Genomic DNA, 17,711 nt, shown 5'->3' on the forward strand with positions numbered 1-17,711 from the left:
TGCTGTAACAGATCTGTATTCCCATTTTTATGCTCAGCGACACATATGAAATTATAAACTATCGAAATTTATTTTTTGTGATTGTACTAGGTGCGGCACTCAAAATGTAAGTGCCGGCACCGATTGGGTGCCTATAACAGCTCTGGGAAGCATTGAATTTAATACAGAAGTTTAGACGATTTTTTTTATTTTTCGTGACCTGAACTTTATTGTACTGTGTATTTTTTAATCCATCTGCTATCTATCTAATCCATCCATACATTGTAATGTAGTACATTTCATGTAACGCCCAAATTATAGTTTGTTATGCAATAACGAACTAGACCCAAAATGAGTCCTTTTGTGGGTTCTAACTCTACGCGTAGTGAAATAAAATAAAAATGGTTGTGCCCACAGAGGTGGAGAGGAGAGCGTATAGGACCGAATGAGCGCGCGCGCTTCCGAACTGCGAAAAAAATGGTACGGTGGAACAAAGCTGCTCACCTTTGTCGATAGTACCATTTCACTGTTTTTGTTATTGCGAATTGTCCTGAAGAGGTCCCTCCGTTTAGAAGTGAATAAAAACTGACCCAATGCACATATAATAGAAAATAGACATATTTTATACTACACGGGAGATTTCAAAAATATGACATCATAAATTTGAGTGAATTTTGAATTTTGAAAAAGTGCCGATTTTTTTAGTCAAAAATAGCCAAAAAGGGATTTCGCTTCAATTTTTGCAATTTATTGTTTTGGAAATAGCTACAATTTCCTTAGCGTAGTACTCTTAGAGCACTAACAAATGAAATATTTCAATATATTTTTTTACTTTTTTTTTTCTTTTTAATTTTGTGGAATAAATTAATTTTCATATTTTTTTCGATTCGGCAGTCTTGATTACAACAACAACAGGCAATATTTCGCGAACCAAGGCCTCAATCGAAACTACATTTAAACTGAGATGCCGATTTCTGTTCTGTCACTTTTAACGCACTAATACATATATAAATCATTTGTCAAAGTTACTTTGTCGTGCGTTAGAGCCTTCGTCGCCCCTTCAGCTTTGTTCTCGCATACAGACAAACGCTTGCTTTATTATGAGTCTTAATACAGTAGATGTTTGTGCCGCTACGATAAGTGGAGAGAACGGCACGTTGACTGTTTACATTTCATTCACACGCTGCTATATGAATGTAGCAATCGCCTCGAAACGAGTAAGAACAGAAATAATGTTCAATCGTCATGCGCTTGTTGGTGTGTGTTTGTGCGTGTTTGTTTGTCGCTTGATTAGCGTACACAAATGTCAGTCAGCATAGATGTTGAACGTTTAATAGAAATTTCTATACATATACGATGGACATGAAATTGGATGTATTGGTGCGCAAATTTGACAGAACACTCAGTTTAAATCTTCTTTGTGAAAATAGTGTTTTGATCCTTACATCTTAAAGATTATGTCCCCAGAATATTTTCAAAATTGAAGAAAGAGATAAAAAAAATCTTGGGAGTTATCGGGATAAAGCCATTTAATATACAAATAACAAGTGGGTAAATGTATCTAATATTCTATTCACAACACATATTTTCAAAGCGTGAAAGTAACATGCGGCGTCCGCTTGGTGTATACCATTTATCACCCCTTTTGATTTCATTCAATCGTAGTTCTATATATGTGTAAACTTCGGGGAACCCTACAAATGATTTATTTTTTTCAACTGGCTTTAAAATGCATAAATCAGATATATACCAGGGAAGAATAAACAAGACCGCAGAGCCCCGCTTCGCTCCGCTCTGCGTTCTTGAGTTTTTAAATCTATTTTGTTGTTTCACAACAAACTATTTTTTGGCGCACTACATGAAATGTATTTCATCAAAGTAACTCAGAAAATATTATACGAAAAATTAATGTAATTTTTAAACAACATTTGTTGATAAAAATTTGATTGGCGCTTTGAAATATTATGCACTTATTTGTCGTTACTGCCACTGTTTAAAATTAAATAAAAAATATGAGCATAAAATTCAAATTCACCATAATTTGTTTCAACACTCAAAAAGTATCTAGAAAAAAAAGATTAGTAGCTCTACATTTCATGTAGTGCTAAAAAGGTTGCATTAAAATGTAAAATAAAGTAATAAAATACATGTCAATCACGACAATGACAGCTATTTTTTCCATTTGTGACATCCACAAAATTTGTGGCATCATGCTATTTGACGAAACCATTTTTCAAGACAGAAAATAAAACAATTGTGTTACCATGATTTCTGACGATCTATCAACCGCATGTGCAGTTGAAAAGTTAGACAGATTTGCCTCACTATTATGCTAGAAGAGCTATTCACATGTATCATGTTCAGATGGAACTCATTTTAATATAAAATCTAAAAGAAAAACCCTGCTCGGACTATTTGGTAGAAAAAATGTATCCAAAATTTTCGGTCAAAAGTGAAGGCGCGAAAAATTATAAGAAAAAAAAGTTCTATATAAAATTTGCTTTTTTATGTGCGCAATTTGCGTGCAACTGATAAGAGATAAGAGATAATTGTCTTCAGCAATGAATAGAATAGAAGACCTCGAGTACTACAACTTTGCTGAAGACACCAAGTTGTTATCTCTCATCAGTTCCGCGGAAACCGTGAAAAACCGCGGAGACTAGACGGGATGCCAACATACTTTCTTTTAACGCAGATAGACTCAACAGAAAACATACTTTCCTTTTCAAAAATATAAATCGAGAAAAAAAACATATATTCTTTTACGTCTCACGAATAGAAATATACTACATCACAATGTATGGATGGATTAGATAGCATACAGAGTACAATAAAGTTCAGATCACTAAAAATAAAAAAAATCAGCTTAACTTCTGTATTAAAAGCAATGCTACCACAATAACCAATACATCATAATGTATGGAAATGAAAATGTTCAAGTATCGTATTGGTAATAACGTTTTAATCTAAATTTGTAGTTAGTCACAGATAATAATTAAACATAAAAACAGAATCGGTTTTGGAATTAAAAATCCCAAAGTTTTGGACCCCCATGGAGAAAAAAATAAAATAAACGAAGTTAGTACCAATGTACATTGTACAATTTCATGTAACGGTAAAAACTTGAAAATATACTCTTACCTCTCAGTTTATTCACCAATGAGCAAACACGAACATTTTAAACCATTGAACTATACATCTCTCCACAGGGCTATACACCTTTGCATTTAGCTGTACAATTCGGCAAGGATAATATTTTTGAGTTACTTTGCAATGTTTACAGTAAGTTGTTTTTATTTCTTATTTCTGTTTAAAATATGTTGAAGCAAATATTGTATTGTTTTTTTATAGAGGCGAACCGTGACGATTTGGATTGGAGTGGACGAAAGCCGTTAGATTATCGCAAACAAAGTACAAAATTGGTTTCCGCTTCCACGTTTAGCAGTAAGTACGGCAAATCCAAAAACAATAATTGCACTGCATCAACTGTATTATCAATTGGATGTTCAGACGCAAATAAATATCTCAGCACATTCAAAATGAAACGAACATGAAACGAAACAAACGTTTTTCGACAACCAATAGAACAATTATTCGAAGTCATTTCATGAAAGATTCAATTAATTCGTCTTCGTCAATCAACATTTTGACCAATGCGAAATGCACACTTTTCACCAGAGCTAAATGGTGACAAACGCAACCGAAGCTGCTAACGTAGCATACTTTCGCAAAAAACCGAGTCCTTTATCCAAATTTAACACTATGACTGTTTTTCTTGTTTTCGCAACACATTCCTGCACAACACAGCGCCCTAAGTGAATTTTGTATGAAAACTGGACCGTGATAAGAGATAGCGACTTGGTATCTTCGGCAAAGTTGTAGTACTCAACTTGCTCTACAAATTTGCTGAAGACACATATCGCTTATCTCTTATCAACTCCGCGAAATACGCGAGAAACCGCGAAAATGCGAGTATTCGCCTTCTCATTTTTCACGTAACTGATAGAAGATAAGTGATATCTGTTTCAGCAAAGTTGTAGGGCAGGTCAAGTACAACAACATTGCTGAAGACATCAAGTCATTATCTTTTATAAGCCAAAGGCGATTTTCTGGGAAAGTTGATCCTCTTTCTGGAATTGATTTTATACGTGATATCTGTCTTCTTATTAGCAATTGGTTCAAATTACATTTATTCATCAAGTCACAGAAAACAGACGAAAATTTTCCACTCCTTCTAAAAATGAATTACGAAGAACCAAACTAATATATAAATCTGTTATTTAAAACGCAAAGATTCTAACATATACATAAATTAACAAAACAATCATAAAATTAACGAAAATTAGGACAGACAGACAAACAAACGAACATTCAGTTTTATATATTACTTCAAGACGAAGATCATATTTAATTTTTCCTTCTGAACGTCTTCTCATTTGAGTTCTTATTGTTTTTTTTTCTCCAAATAATGACTTTTTGTGTGCCATTTCGATTGTTTTCATCGAATGAATAATATCAATATAATCAAAATGCATACCTATAGTAGGATTTGAAATAAAAATTTGATCGCATGTACGGTGCCCACAGTGCTTACATACAATTACTGTTCAAGTACTGCTATTACGTGGTCTAGAGGAATTAAATTATCCATGGCTATCAGCTTGTATATCTAGCATAGTAACGAAAAACATGAAGAAAATGTTCTTCTAATTTTTGAAAATTTCATTTGAAAATCAAAACTGCATTTATAAGATTTTCAAATTAGTCATATCTTTCGGTCTCGACTTGAATTATGAATTCAAAACTAGCAACAGGGACTTGTTTAGATTAGACGTGAAACTTCTCTTCAATTTACCACCTATTTGATAAATTGAACGATGACTTTTGCAGTCATTGAGGTCGACATTAATATGTTTAACGCAGTTAGTCTATATTTTCTCAAACGCGTTGTTAGATTATCTTGAACCGTTGACAATCGGCTTTTATTAGATATTTTCATGTTTGGTCAATCGTTTATTCATAAATTTGGTTATTCTTTTGACTAGTCGAAAACCAATATTAATAAAAATCAAAACATCAGGTTTTCCATGACTCTGAGTGTAAAGGTGTCAAACGGACACGGACAAAAAAAAATTTGTCCGAATTTAGCTGTCCATCCGACAATTGTCCGCATATCCGAATGATTTTTCGGACGGACAAAATTTTGTCCATTTGACACGTTTATCTTAGAGTCATTTTCCTGCAAAACGAATTATTCAGCCAGTTTTTTGGCGGTGTTAATAAAATGAAATAAATGAAAAAAACCTTCTAGAGGCCGCGAGAAATCAAACGGCACGCATAACAATAAAGCCATGAATTAAAAAAAGGGGCAAACACTCGCGACAGACGCACGGACGAACAATCCGATTTATCGATTTATATATATATGGATATTAAGGTGGATCTAAGCTAGAAATGAAACCTAGCCACCGTAAGTGTGGTAAAATACCGCTTCAGGCGCCTGATTCAGCAAATTCAACTCAGCTCAGGCCTGCTCAGCAACAAATATGCGCTCTCTGTACTCATTTGATATAATCTTCATTTTATGCTATAATTTTTATATAGTTATTTTTTTTCTATTCAACAGAAATCAAAGCCAGGAAAAAACATTCAGGTATGTATTGATATTGAGTGTCCAAAGGATGAATAATAATTTGTTATTGGAATAAAATTTAAAATGATACACGGTTTGAAATATAGTTTTCCTAACATATTTCGATTTTTTTCAGAAAAAGTGTATTTAACAAAATTCGATTTTGAAATTTTGAGGTTTTGGAATTGAATTTTGTTCAGTTTTTCATGAAGAATTTTATGGTGGAAAAAAAAAAGAAAAAAAGGAAAGTTTTCATTTATGATGAGTCGTTTTGAAAAATTTGCCAGGTTAATAACGAAAATATGTTAATAAGATCGGTATCTTATTAACTAGCATTTTTGGGTGAATTTTTCAAAATGCTCAATCGAAGCTTCAAACTGAAACCACCACAAAATTCTTCGTGAGAAACTAAACAAAATCCGAATTTAAAACCCCAGAAATTCAAAATCCAATTTTGTTGAAAAACACTTTTTCTGAAAAAAATCGAAATATGTTAGGAAAACTATAGTTTGAAATCTACGCATACATCTATGCGATTTTTAAAAGAGTAGACTAGAGCGGTCCAAAAAAAAAGTTGTCCCTCATCCGGAATGTTCAGCCAGTTTCGAAAAATATACCTCAAAAAAATAGTTCATCAAAAATCATTTATAAGAGCTTCTCTGTGAGTGGATTCCCAATATTTCTCGAAAAAAATAACTTTGTTCTAAGAAACTCATCCGAAAAGTGTATTTTTGAGGTACCTCCCGAACAAAAATTGATAATTTCATAGAAAAATGCATGAAAAACGTAACTTTTGTTTGGGAGGTACCTTAAAAAGTCAATTTTGAGAGTTTTTGTCTGGGTAGACTCCCCATATTTTCGAGAAAAAATAACTTTACGCCAAGACACCATCCCTAAAAAGCCTATACTTAGGAATTTATTGGTCAAAAGTCGATTTTTTGGGAGTTGAAATCGAATATGAGGCCAGAAATATGTGAAAACTTCACTCGATTTGGTCATGTAAGTACCCAAAATGTTCGTAAAAGACCATACTTGATGTTCAAAGGCAGAAAAGGTAGAAATCATTTGCTTTTACCTGTCAAACCGAAGCTCATGTTTGTGATTTGCTCATTTTGGCCTGAAATTTGTCTTATACAGCACCGAACAGGCTACACGACACGATTCGAAAACTGAACAAAAGTTTACCACCTGGGGGACCAGTAGCTAGTTGTAGTACGTTTTTATTTTATTTCAAATACATTTCTAAACATATGATTACTTTGATTATTTTTAAACTTCAACATGATAGCAAACGAATTCTGATCTTTGGTAATGAGAACAAATTTTGTTACTTTTGTTTAATTTTTAATTCTTCTTCTTCAGCATTTGACCAAATGTCTTCTTGTTTCAATGCTTTCCAATAAAAGTGTCCATTCATTTTTCCATATTCATGCTCAAATTCACGATAAAATAAATAAACTTTTGATTTTTCATTTCTCTCTTTGATTTTTCTTTTTCGTTTAATCATAGGATTAATGTTTTGGAGTTCATTAACCCACACCATGGTTCGATGTTTTCTGATTTGGTATTCCCAATGTTCAACAGCTTGTTCACCTTCACTATTTTTTCCTGCTGTTTCTTCTCTTTTGTTTCGCATTTGTTGATTTCGATCTTCTTTTTCTTTCCATTCCTGTCGAAAACGTTTTTGTTCTTCTTTGATTCTCTGATGAAATCGTTGACAGTCTTCGAGTACTTTTGATCCTTGCATTCTTCGTTTTCTTTGGAATTTTCCTCTCGTTTGAACCAATTTTTAATAAATGGAATTGTTTGTTTTAAACTTGAATAAGAATTAATTTCAATTGTCGAAATTAATTTATTGTAGTTTTTCAAACTTGATGTTACTACTCCAATCTTAAAACTCTCCTTCAACTGTACGTTGTTTTCTTCCAACTGTCGAAAGAATTGTGTCAGTTGATTCAACTTCTTGAATTTTTCGTCAATGCTATCTTCGTTTGAAATTTCGATTTTTACGATTTTGTTCAAAATCTCAGTGCTCTTTTGCAATTTTGATCTGTAATTTTTCTCTGACTTTGTTTTTGAATTTGCTATGTTTCCTTTGATACACAAAAGTGTATGATGTGATCCTTTTGTTTCTTCATCATCGGTATCACTTGTATCATATTTTTCAACAATGCCATTTAACTTCTTATTCTGTTTAAGTTTTTCGTATTTTTCAAATTCACGTAATTTCTTCAAACGCAGTCTTCAGTTCTATGACCCTTTTCGCAAAGCAAACATTTTTTGAAGCTGTCAATTTTCATGAGTTTTTCATCATCTTCTTTTTCATTACTGAACAAATCGTTTTGCCTTTGATATTCATCCAGAATTTTGCTTTGCACTGTTCCAAAATTCAAATCAACACCTCGTGATCCTTCCAAAGCTGTTATTAAAGTTGAATAGTTTTTCGGTAAAGATGTAAACAGCATTCCAATCATCCAGTCTTCTTCGAATACTCCTCCCAAATCCCTCAATCTTTGAAATAGTTCACTCATTTTGTTGATATGTTCTTCTGGATTGTCTTTTTCGTCCATTTTGCTTAGTGCAATTTTTTTGTAGATACTGATTTTTGATGTTACTGTATCCTTTTCATGTACGTTTTTCAAAGCAATCCATGAAGCTTTCGCTGTATTTTTATCTCGAATGTGTACTAATTGTGAATTTTCAACCGAAAGTCCAATTAACGCTCTAGCTTTGTCATCTTTCTTTTGCGAACGAGTTTGTAGTCTTCCAGCAGGTGCTTCGTCTCGAATCACTTCCCACACTTCTTCTTTAATCAGTAACATTTCCATCTTGTATTTCCATGAATAATAATTTTGATTATTTAGTTTTTCAATACCGATTTTCTCCATAATTTTTATTTTTTTATTTTTTTTAATTTTCAAATTAAATTCTTTCCTTTTTTTTAATTTTGATTCACTTTTTATTATTTATTTTTCTTTAAACGTCTTCTGGGCCCATAACCCTGTTGATGTAGGAATAGAAAGATAAAATAAATAGAACTAATATGTTTTAAGTTCTTTGAGTGAATGAACGTTTTTATTTTATTTCAAATACATTTCTAAACATATGATTACTTTGATTATTTTTAAACTTCAACAACAAAACCCCATCAACACTTTTTGTCGAAATTTGGTTGGAATAATGGAATTAGTCGAAATGTTGCGATCCAAAATGGCTTCCGAAATCGCTGTCATGAAAAATTTCATATGGGGCTTGCCTCATGATTTTATATGGTACCCATGTCGTTTTTTTGGACAAAACCTATTTTTTTGAGGTATATTTTTCGAAACTGGCTGAACATTCCGGATGAGGGACAACTTTTTTTTTTGGACCGCTCTAGAGTAGAGCGATCTATACGGAATTACGTATAGTCTGGCGTTTAGAAGTGGTTTTGGCGGAGAAACATATATTCTGTGCTTGTGTTAGTTAACTAAGCATCTGTCAACGCCGAAACCGCTTTCAAACGTCAGACTTTACGTAATTACGTATAGACCACTGCACTCTACTGAAAATCGCATGGATGTGTGCGTAGATTTCAAACTGTGTATCATATGGGCACGGCCACGTAAGACTAAACCATGGAAAAAAATGGTCTTATGCTGATTCCAAGTGCTCAACCTTGATTAAAGTCCGAAGTCAAAATTTTTGTTAGTGGATATTTTTGAAATATTTCGTTGGCATGAAAATTGTTGGGCCCAATAATGATGTTTTGCATCAAAACATCCGAAGGTTTCATTAATTTTTTGGATTTTTTTGAGATTTTCCGTTAAAGTCCGGACTTTAATTAAAGTCTGGACTTTAAAATTGTTTTTTCGATTTGCGCATTTTTGGGGAGATTTATTGATAGAATGGAATGAGTTAGGACGAATAATGATGATAAGCCGTCTAAAATTTGCCGATTTTTTGGATTTGTTTTCGATTTTTTAAATTTTTCACGAAATTTTTCTTTTCGTTTTTCCTGGCATTTCGCAAAATATTGGGGTAAAATGAAGTAAAATATCAAAAATAGCTATAATTGGAGTGAAATACATGCAAAGCATTTGTGCCAACTTTTTCCACAACACGCGTGTTTCATGACTTAGATTTTTTTGGTCATTTTGCAACGAATAAAATATTTACCCGCATAAAATTCGAAAAAAGTTGAAGAAAAAACCAGTCTAATATATATGTCTGTCTATACAGTAAAGACAATACGGTGGTATTGATATACATTTATGTCATCTCTGGGAATTCTGGTCAAAAAATTCCACTACAAAATTAGGGTAAAATTTGAGAGGATTGTCGAAAAATTGTATATACCGTCGGTAGCCTTAAAATATGCAGTATATATGGCCAACATACATAAATGGACTCACTCGGGGACGTACAGTCTGAGCGATATGTCTTGACCGCATTGACAGTTGTTGGCAGTTCCGCGTCTTGTAGCATATAGTCGTGCTACTCACTCTACAATGCTGTATAGAGACATGCAATGACATTTCAAACGAATGACAAGCAACCGACTTGCGATTGCGAGGAGCGAGCCGTGCATTCGTATGTATTTGTTGGCATTTGGATCAGAATGTTGTTGTGTGTGCGTCTCACTTTCTCATGCATAATCATTCAGATGGTGCATTGAAATGGAACTATACACATATATACACCAACAGCGTCGCCAACCTCTTCGTCACTCATTTCATTGTTCTAATTGTGTCACAATATTGAAGATGTTTGTATTGGTTGACATTTGAAATTCTCCTTCATTTTCATATGTGATCATATGTGAATCCATATGAAGGGGAATACTATATGATTTTTGTTGTTGTTACCAGGGCCTATTTTTATGGAATGAAATCCTGATCTTTTTTCTTCTGAAATTCTGAACTTTTTCTTAAATTTGTGTCACACAAATTTGTTGCACTTATTTATTTTTTCAACTGTTGCAAACTTGCATAATGTCATATTTCGACATTACCATCGGCAACGATACCGTTCGAATTGAAATTCGGCGTAAAAATTGGATTTTATCATGGATCATCAACAATTATCGGCACAAATTAAAACCAAAATAATTTCATTGAGGCAATTCAGCTCAATGACTTGGCGACAAATCGCAGACGAGTGCGGATGCGGCGTAAGATATTTTTGTTATCGTGAAATATATTTATGTGGGCGATCTTGACCTGTCCTCCACAGTGAATCTTATTGGAAAAAAAATAATCGGTTGTGCTCAAGTGCCCAATATATTTTTTGTGATTAATTTCGAAATTGTCGAGTTAATTGTAATTTTGGAACGATTGTGGGCTAATATTTTAGGAGAGAACTGCCAGAAGATGGTGGAATAGGCATGAGCAAGAAGGCAACGTGGATGTGCGTCCCCGATCAGGTCGACCTCCCGTTCTGAGTCCTGAAGATGAGGACGAAATCATTGAACGTATCAGTGAAAATCCACATTTGACCGCTGTTAGTTTCGGTCGTGAATTTGGCGTCGGTGCTCACGTCATTTCAGCGCTTTTTCATCGTCGTGGGCTAAATTGTCGAACTGCTGCGAAAACACTTCGCCTCACACCAGAACATCGTATCAACCGTATGGCTTTTTGCCAGCTTCTCCTCGATGAATGGGATGAGAATAAGCTCGAATCCATCATTTTCAGTGACGAGAAAATGTTTTGCACTGAAGTTTCGCGGCGTACCAAAGTCTGGCGTCCTGACAACACTCGATACTTTCCTGAATATTTGAAGGAAGAGGATCGAAGTGGGCGCATTTCGAATAATTATTGGGGTGCCATTGGTTGTGAGGGTCCGGTGACCAATCTTGTTCAAATTGAAGGCCGATTCATTTGGCAAGTATATGCGAGGATCCTCAGAAGGAATGTCATCCCATTAATGAATCGATTCGAAGACGATGGGGCGCCACGAATTTTCATGCAAGACAATTCACGTGTCCACACAGCCGAATCCATCATGGCTCTTTTCTCTCGTCAAAGATTTGAATTGATGGATTGGCCAGCAAAAAGCCCAGACCTTAATCCCATCGAGAATTTTTGGGCCGAAATGGAAAGGGATTGGCCAAGAATTATTCCCATGAACGCTGAGACCTTGGATGAAGTGGTGCAAGAGCGTTGGACTACTCTGGGCGCCGATGAGCGTAAGTTCCATTTCAATGGAATTTAATTTTGTTTCGCTTCTGTTTATTAATTTTTTATAAAATTATCATTTTTTCCATTCTAAGTGTTCATTGTGTAATTTTGGTTATTTTCAGAATATTTCCGCAATTTATACCGATCATTGCGAACACGATGTCAGCTAGTCATCGATAATGATGGATACACCATCAAATACTAAAATCATTTTTTTTTCTTTTCTTTTTCTTTACCTCTTCTCGTTTGTGCATTTAAAATGAATGTTTAAAATATAGCCCTGAAAAACAAAAACAAACAGCCCTGAAATTCATTTTATGAAATAATTATGCAGCCCTGAATTCGTTATGAAATAACAGCTGATAAACAATAGCGCTCACACAGATGACGCATCACAGCTCTCATTTCTCCGCCATGACTCTGTGTTCGTATATGTGTGTTAGAAACGAATGATGAGTGGAGTGCGCATTGTAAAACAATGGAATGCCTCCATATTGAATGTGCTGTATTCAATGTGACAAAAGTGTGTGTGTGTGTGTATGCATGCATCGGTTACGATGCTAACACAGAATGAGCATGAGCATGACGACTACATGCGCAAACACGTTTATCTCACTCTGGCTACATAAAATTGTTGTGTTTCTGTTTTGTACATTGTTTGGTTGGCACAGCCGTTGTTGTTTTTTAGCATTATTTCTAAATGTCAATGCAGTCAAGACATATCGCGCCGACTGTACATGTTTGTGATTTTCGATTAGTACATGCTTGGGTGATTTTCGATTAGTTAATCACTTTGAAGTTCTTAAGCACCGAACTAGCGATTACAAAAACGAATAAGAACAATTCTATATCATCGCTTCCATCAACATTTTATGTCAAAAATATCGCTTTTTTGAATAAAATTCGACTGGCTAATATTATTTCAAGAAACCTTTTTGGGAGCGACGATCAAAAATTGTTGTTAATTCAAACATACGTTTTCGGATAGCTCAGCATCTCAGCATTTTGTATGCAGTGGATATATCCCAGCATATCGACGACGCAAGTCACTATATAACTGGCGTACGTTGATGTCCACAGCTACATCGACTTCACACAAACTCTGCGCTCTCTGTTTGTGTGTAAAACTCTCTGTTCGTGTGTAGACGATGTAGCTGTACAAATCAACAAATCAACGCACGCCACTTCTATGGGTGAGATTGAGAGTAGTGTATGTTTCATTGACTTTGTTACGAAAGAGAAGAGCAAGTTTCTGTCGACTTAAAAATGGTTAAAGGCGAGTATGTTCGTTTTTAGCGGGTCCTCGTGGTTTTTCACGATTTCCACGGAACTGATAAGAGATAACAACTTGGTGTCTTCGGCAAAGTTGTAGCACTTGAGGTCTTCTATAACTAAACTGAAGACAGTTATCTCTTATCAGTTCCGCGAAAAGCGCGAAAAATGATAAGAAAAAAAAAGTTCTATATAAAATTTGCTTTTTTATGTGCGCAATTTGCGCGCAACTGATAAGAGATAAGAGATAACTGTCTTCAGCTTAGTTATAGAAGACCTTGAGTACTACAACTTTGCCGAAGACACCATGTTGTTATCTTTTATCAGTTGCGCGAAAAAAATGAAGACCGCGGAGGCTAGACGGTACTACAACATACTCTACTTTAACGCCAACAGAATCATCAGAAAACATACTCGCCTTTTCAAAAATATAAATCGAAGGAAAAACATACTCCACTCTCAATCTCACCCATAGACTTATACAGTGACTTGCGTCGTCGATATGCTGAATATATCCACTGCATACAAAATGCTGAGATGCTGAGCTATCCGAAAACGTATGTTTGTGTTAATTTCAAGGTGATTAACTATAGAATGACGTTTGTTGTAGGAAATATTTTGCAATGCAAATAGGCTCAATCGCAGCTGTCATTGATAGTCAAGGGGAGAGACACCAACGCTAGTTTCACTAATTTATTCTATTGTTTCATAATATATGAATGTCCGAGAATGAAAACGCATCACATATAAGTGAAACAAAAATAAAAAATTTATTGAAATGAAACAACAAAATCGAATTTTTTCAAAGTGTAACAACAAAAAAGATTTTTTTAAAGTGTAACATCGGTATGTAGTAAGTGTAACAACATACCGATAACTTATATGTGTTGTGAATAGAATTTGCGTTTTCATTCTCGGACATTCATATGCTATTTTTGCTAGTTTCCCTTTTGCTAATATTTTCTATGTGCAACGTGACAGTTTGAGTACAAGTAACACTCATCAAGTTATTGTATTGCTTGGAGAGAAAGCAAAACAATTAAATTTTGGCAATTTTTCCAATGTTATTTCATAGAAAAGAACAAATTGTTTCATTTAATCTCATAAAATAACTCGAAAACTTTGTTCTAAACGGTTAAAAACAGTAAATAACAAATCGCTATTCCTTCAATGTTATTGCTTTTTTTTGCTATTTTTTGCTATTTTCCTCCAGTATTTATATGAACTTCAAAAAATAGCTAATGGTATATGTATATAGAAGTTTCGTAGTTCAGTGTTCTACGTAAAGATGTCACTAAATATAGCATAATCATATAAAAACATAGGAAAATTTATCATTGCACAATATATCGAATGATGTAACACCATTAATCATTAATGCATAAAAGCGTCCATATACTCTTTCAATCCACTCCTTATTTTAACTGAGGTCAAGGTAGTAGAAAAATTCGCCTGGAAGTGTATAATAAAAAACATGAGCATAATTGACATAGCTCTTTATCCATACTCTTTACATAAACAAAATTGTGGATAATTTATAGTTCTCTTATGGATGTGACACCAATTGAACAAAACAACAACTTATGAGCTCTTTATCCATAACTGAGATGGAAAAAAACTTAGAGCAAAAAAGGGACAAATAAAGTTGCGAGCAAAAGTGGCACAATTCAGCATTGAGCGGAAAAGACGTTTCTGCATTTTTCTCGGTACTGAAAATAGATAACGATTAGGTGTCTTCGGCATATTTGCAGAAAATAAAAAAAGCTACAAATAATCCGAAGACGCTATCTCTTTCCAGTGGCGAGACAACTTTATTTGTCTTTTTTTTTGTTCTAAGTTTTTTTCCATCTCAGTTATGGATAAAGAGATCATAAGTTGTTCTTTCATTCTGTGGGTGTCATATTATCTTCTAAATAATGATCGTCAACAATGTTTCTTTTTATAGAAAAAGACCTGGGTTTTCTTCGAATTGGATCCTTGAATGTGCGGGTGAAAAAAACTACGGAAGCATTTAGCAATTTCTTGGGTGTTGGTAACAATAGTAATTTGCAATATGGAAACAATTCAAATGATATAAGCCATCGGGTTCTCCAACCAAGGGGAAGTGTCCCCATTTCGTCTTTTGATATGATCCATAAATCTTGGGGATCGGCTGATAATATCCCACCGGTAATTCCATTTTTTTATTGTCATATGATGATACACTCTACAAACAACAAATAAATATACCTTGACATTGTACAGGTAATGATGCCACCAAAATATAATACGGTGAAAAAACGAAGAGCAAAGCGTGCTGCTGAGTATTTGAATACAGTTCGTAGCGTTCCAACAACACCGAATCAATCTCGATCAAACACGATTCATTCACTGTCCGAACATCCACAAACAGAGTCTGATTCCGATACTGCTGCTGGTTTTGATTCTAACTGGAAATAATTTAAGAATGCATTCCTGATAGATTTATTCATTCTATACATACGTCATTATATAAAATTATTAAAAATTCAAGCCTTTATGGGCAGAACTGGAACCGTTTATTTGTTCTAACAAACTCCTTACGTTCGCAGTTCTTACAACATATACGTTCCTATTTGCGAGCACATTCATGGCAAAAGAGGTAACTACTTTTTAAAAAAATCAGCAGAACTGAAATTAACAACAATTGATTCAATGTGTATTACTTAAGTGGTTTTTGTGATTTATCTACAGCTAAATGTAAGAAAATGAACATTTTTACTAGAAATTTATGTTAAAATATTTTTATCACCTAGAATCTAGAAAGTTAGAATAGTTGGAATTCTAAAAATTGTCTATTTAATAGATAAAAAAAACATATTTTCTATTAATAATTTTCGTAAGCACTCCAATATATAATAATTCAATCCTCACTAATGATTTCAATTAAAATAAAACTTTTTTTTTGCAACGAATATGTTCATGAATTACATTTCGTCAGAACAATCGTAGTCAGCAATGTTTATGAGTAGATCATAAGTTTCAATGAATAAATATTTTATTTGACTTTTCTACGTTATCAAAATATAAAAATGATTCATTGTATGACTGTTCTTTTTGGTTGTTTTGAATATACACTAGAATATATATTCAATTGGGCGTCCAATAAGCGTGAATATATATTGTAGTGGATTTTCGGCGGATAAACAGCGTATAAATATTGGTCGTTTCTCTTGGAATGTTATTTCATCATAGAAATTTTTTGTATCGTCATGCAAAAATGGCGTGTTTTAGGTCAGACCGGTCACCTTTGTCGTCTCAAACGGGCCACCCAACATTTTCTTTGTATGACACTGAGGCACTATTTTTAGATGAAATATCATGTTGAAAGCAATATCATGGCATTTCAAAGTGACTATATCGCTTCTTTTCATATATTCAGGTGGAAAATTTTTGTGTCAAATCGTATACCAAAAAGTTCACTTGTGAAAACTGCCTTTCAGATAATGGTGAGGATGCTGAAGATTTCGACGAATAGCACTCCTCAATTTTCATGTCGAAAGTACATAAATGAATAAAAATTTAATAATCATTCGAAATATGGAGTTGTTATTTCATTATTTCTCTTATTCCATAGGTGGCTCGTTTGACCCGACAAATTTTCTCGGCCATTTTCAAGGTGTTTGGAAAATTTGCGATAATTTTTTTAAAAATGCAAACGGAGGAGTCACAGAGCAAAAAGTTTCCTTGTGAGGTCCTCTTTCCAGTGGTATATATATGTTGTAAACAATATGCACTTTTAAGGATGTTATAGTGGTTAATCAAAGTGTGGCCCGTTTGAGACGACATTCCCTTACGCAACAATGCCATTCATCAGTTCACGGCAACTGACAATGAATCTAAAAACGTCTGATCATTGACAGTAATTCTTCAGCCTGCATTCAAATAATTCACTTGGTAGACTTTGAAAATGACACAAATACATTAAAAATGTAAATACAAAAATCTCATTCTATGGTTTCTTTTCATTCACTTCATGCAATTACAGATTTACCGGCATTAAAAATGTAATAGGTAGTAGCATTACGTTAACAAAAATTTGCTGTAATGTTATTACAATTGACAATTGTAATAGCTATTACCCGTAATGCCAAATGACTGGCATTACAATTGTAATAGCTATTACTTGACCCGTCCGTTACAATATTAACATGTTACCTAACATTAACCGTAATGCCAGAAATTTAACATTATTAATGTGATTTTCTAACATTACACACGCAATGTAATGCCAAATGTGACATGTTACGTGGCATTACATTGCGTGTGTAATGTTAGAAAATCGCATTAATAATGTTAGATTTCTGGCATTACCGTTAATTTTAGGTAACATGTTAATATTGTAACGAACGGGTCAAGTAATAGCTATTATAATTGTAAACATTACCGGTAATGCTAAATTTTGGCATTACAATTGTAATAGCATTACTTTAGCTCTTCGTTACAATATTAATGTGTTACGGCAAAATGTAAATCTGTACATGCAATTGGAGTTTACCTGAATCCGTACGATTTAAGTGTCAAATACTGTAGTTTATAGTTCACCATGCGAAATTCTGTGCAAAAATCTCCGCCTGACGAAATTTTCGAAGTGAATGCAATTTTTTGCATGCAAATGTCATGTGGTGAATATCAAATTTGTTTTCGCATAA

The 17,711-nt window shown here is 33.9% G+C and overlaps 1 protein-coding gene across 1 annotated transcript; it reads left to right on the top strand.

Moving 5' to 3' along the window:
- Nucleotides 1–3,164: 3,164 nt before the first annotated feature.
- Nucleotides 3,165–16,092, top strand: LOC129577757 (uncharacterized; the record flags this gene model as incomplete). The annotated part of the gene is made up of 5 exons (XM_055465267.1): nt 3,165–3,261; nt 3,331–3,423; nt 5,606–5,632; nt 14,987–15,210; nt 15,286–16,092. Coding segments are annotated over 5 exons (636 nt in total), but the record flags the coding sequence as incomplete, so codon positions are not given.
- Between the last annotated feature and the right edge of the window lie 1,619 nt (nt 16,093–17,711).

The sequence above is a fragment of the Sitodiplosis mosellana genome, unplaced genomic scaffold, assembly GCF_009176505.1.
Source record: "Sitodiplosis mosellana isolate CC-2019 unplaced genomic scaffold, AAFC_SMos_1.0 Smas_scaffold_6226, whole genome shotgun sequence".
Classification (NCBI taxonomy): domain Eukaryota; kingdom Metazoa; phylum Arthropoda; class Insecta; order Diptera; family Cecidomyiidae; genus Sitodiplosis; species Sitodiplosis mosellana.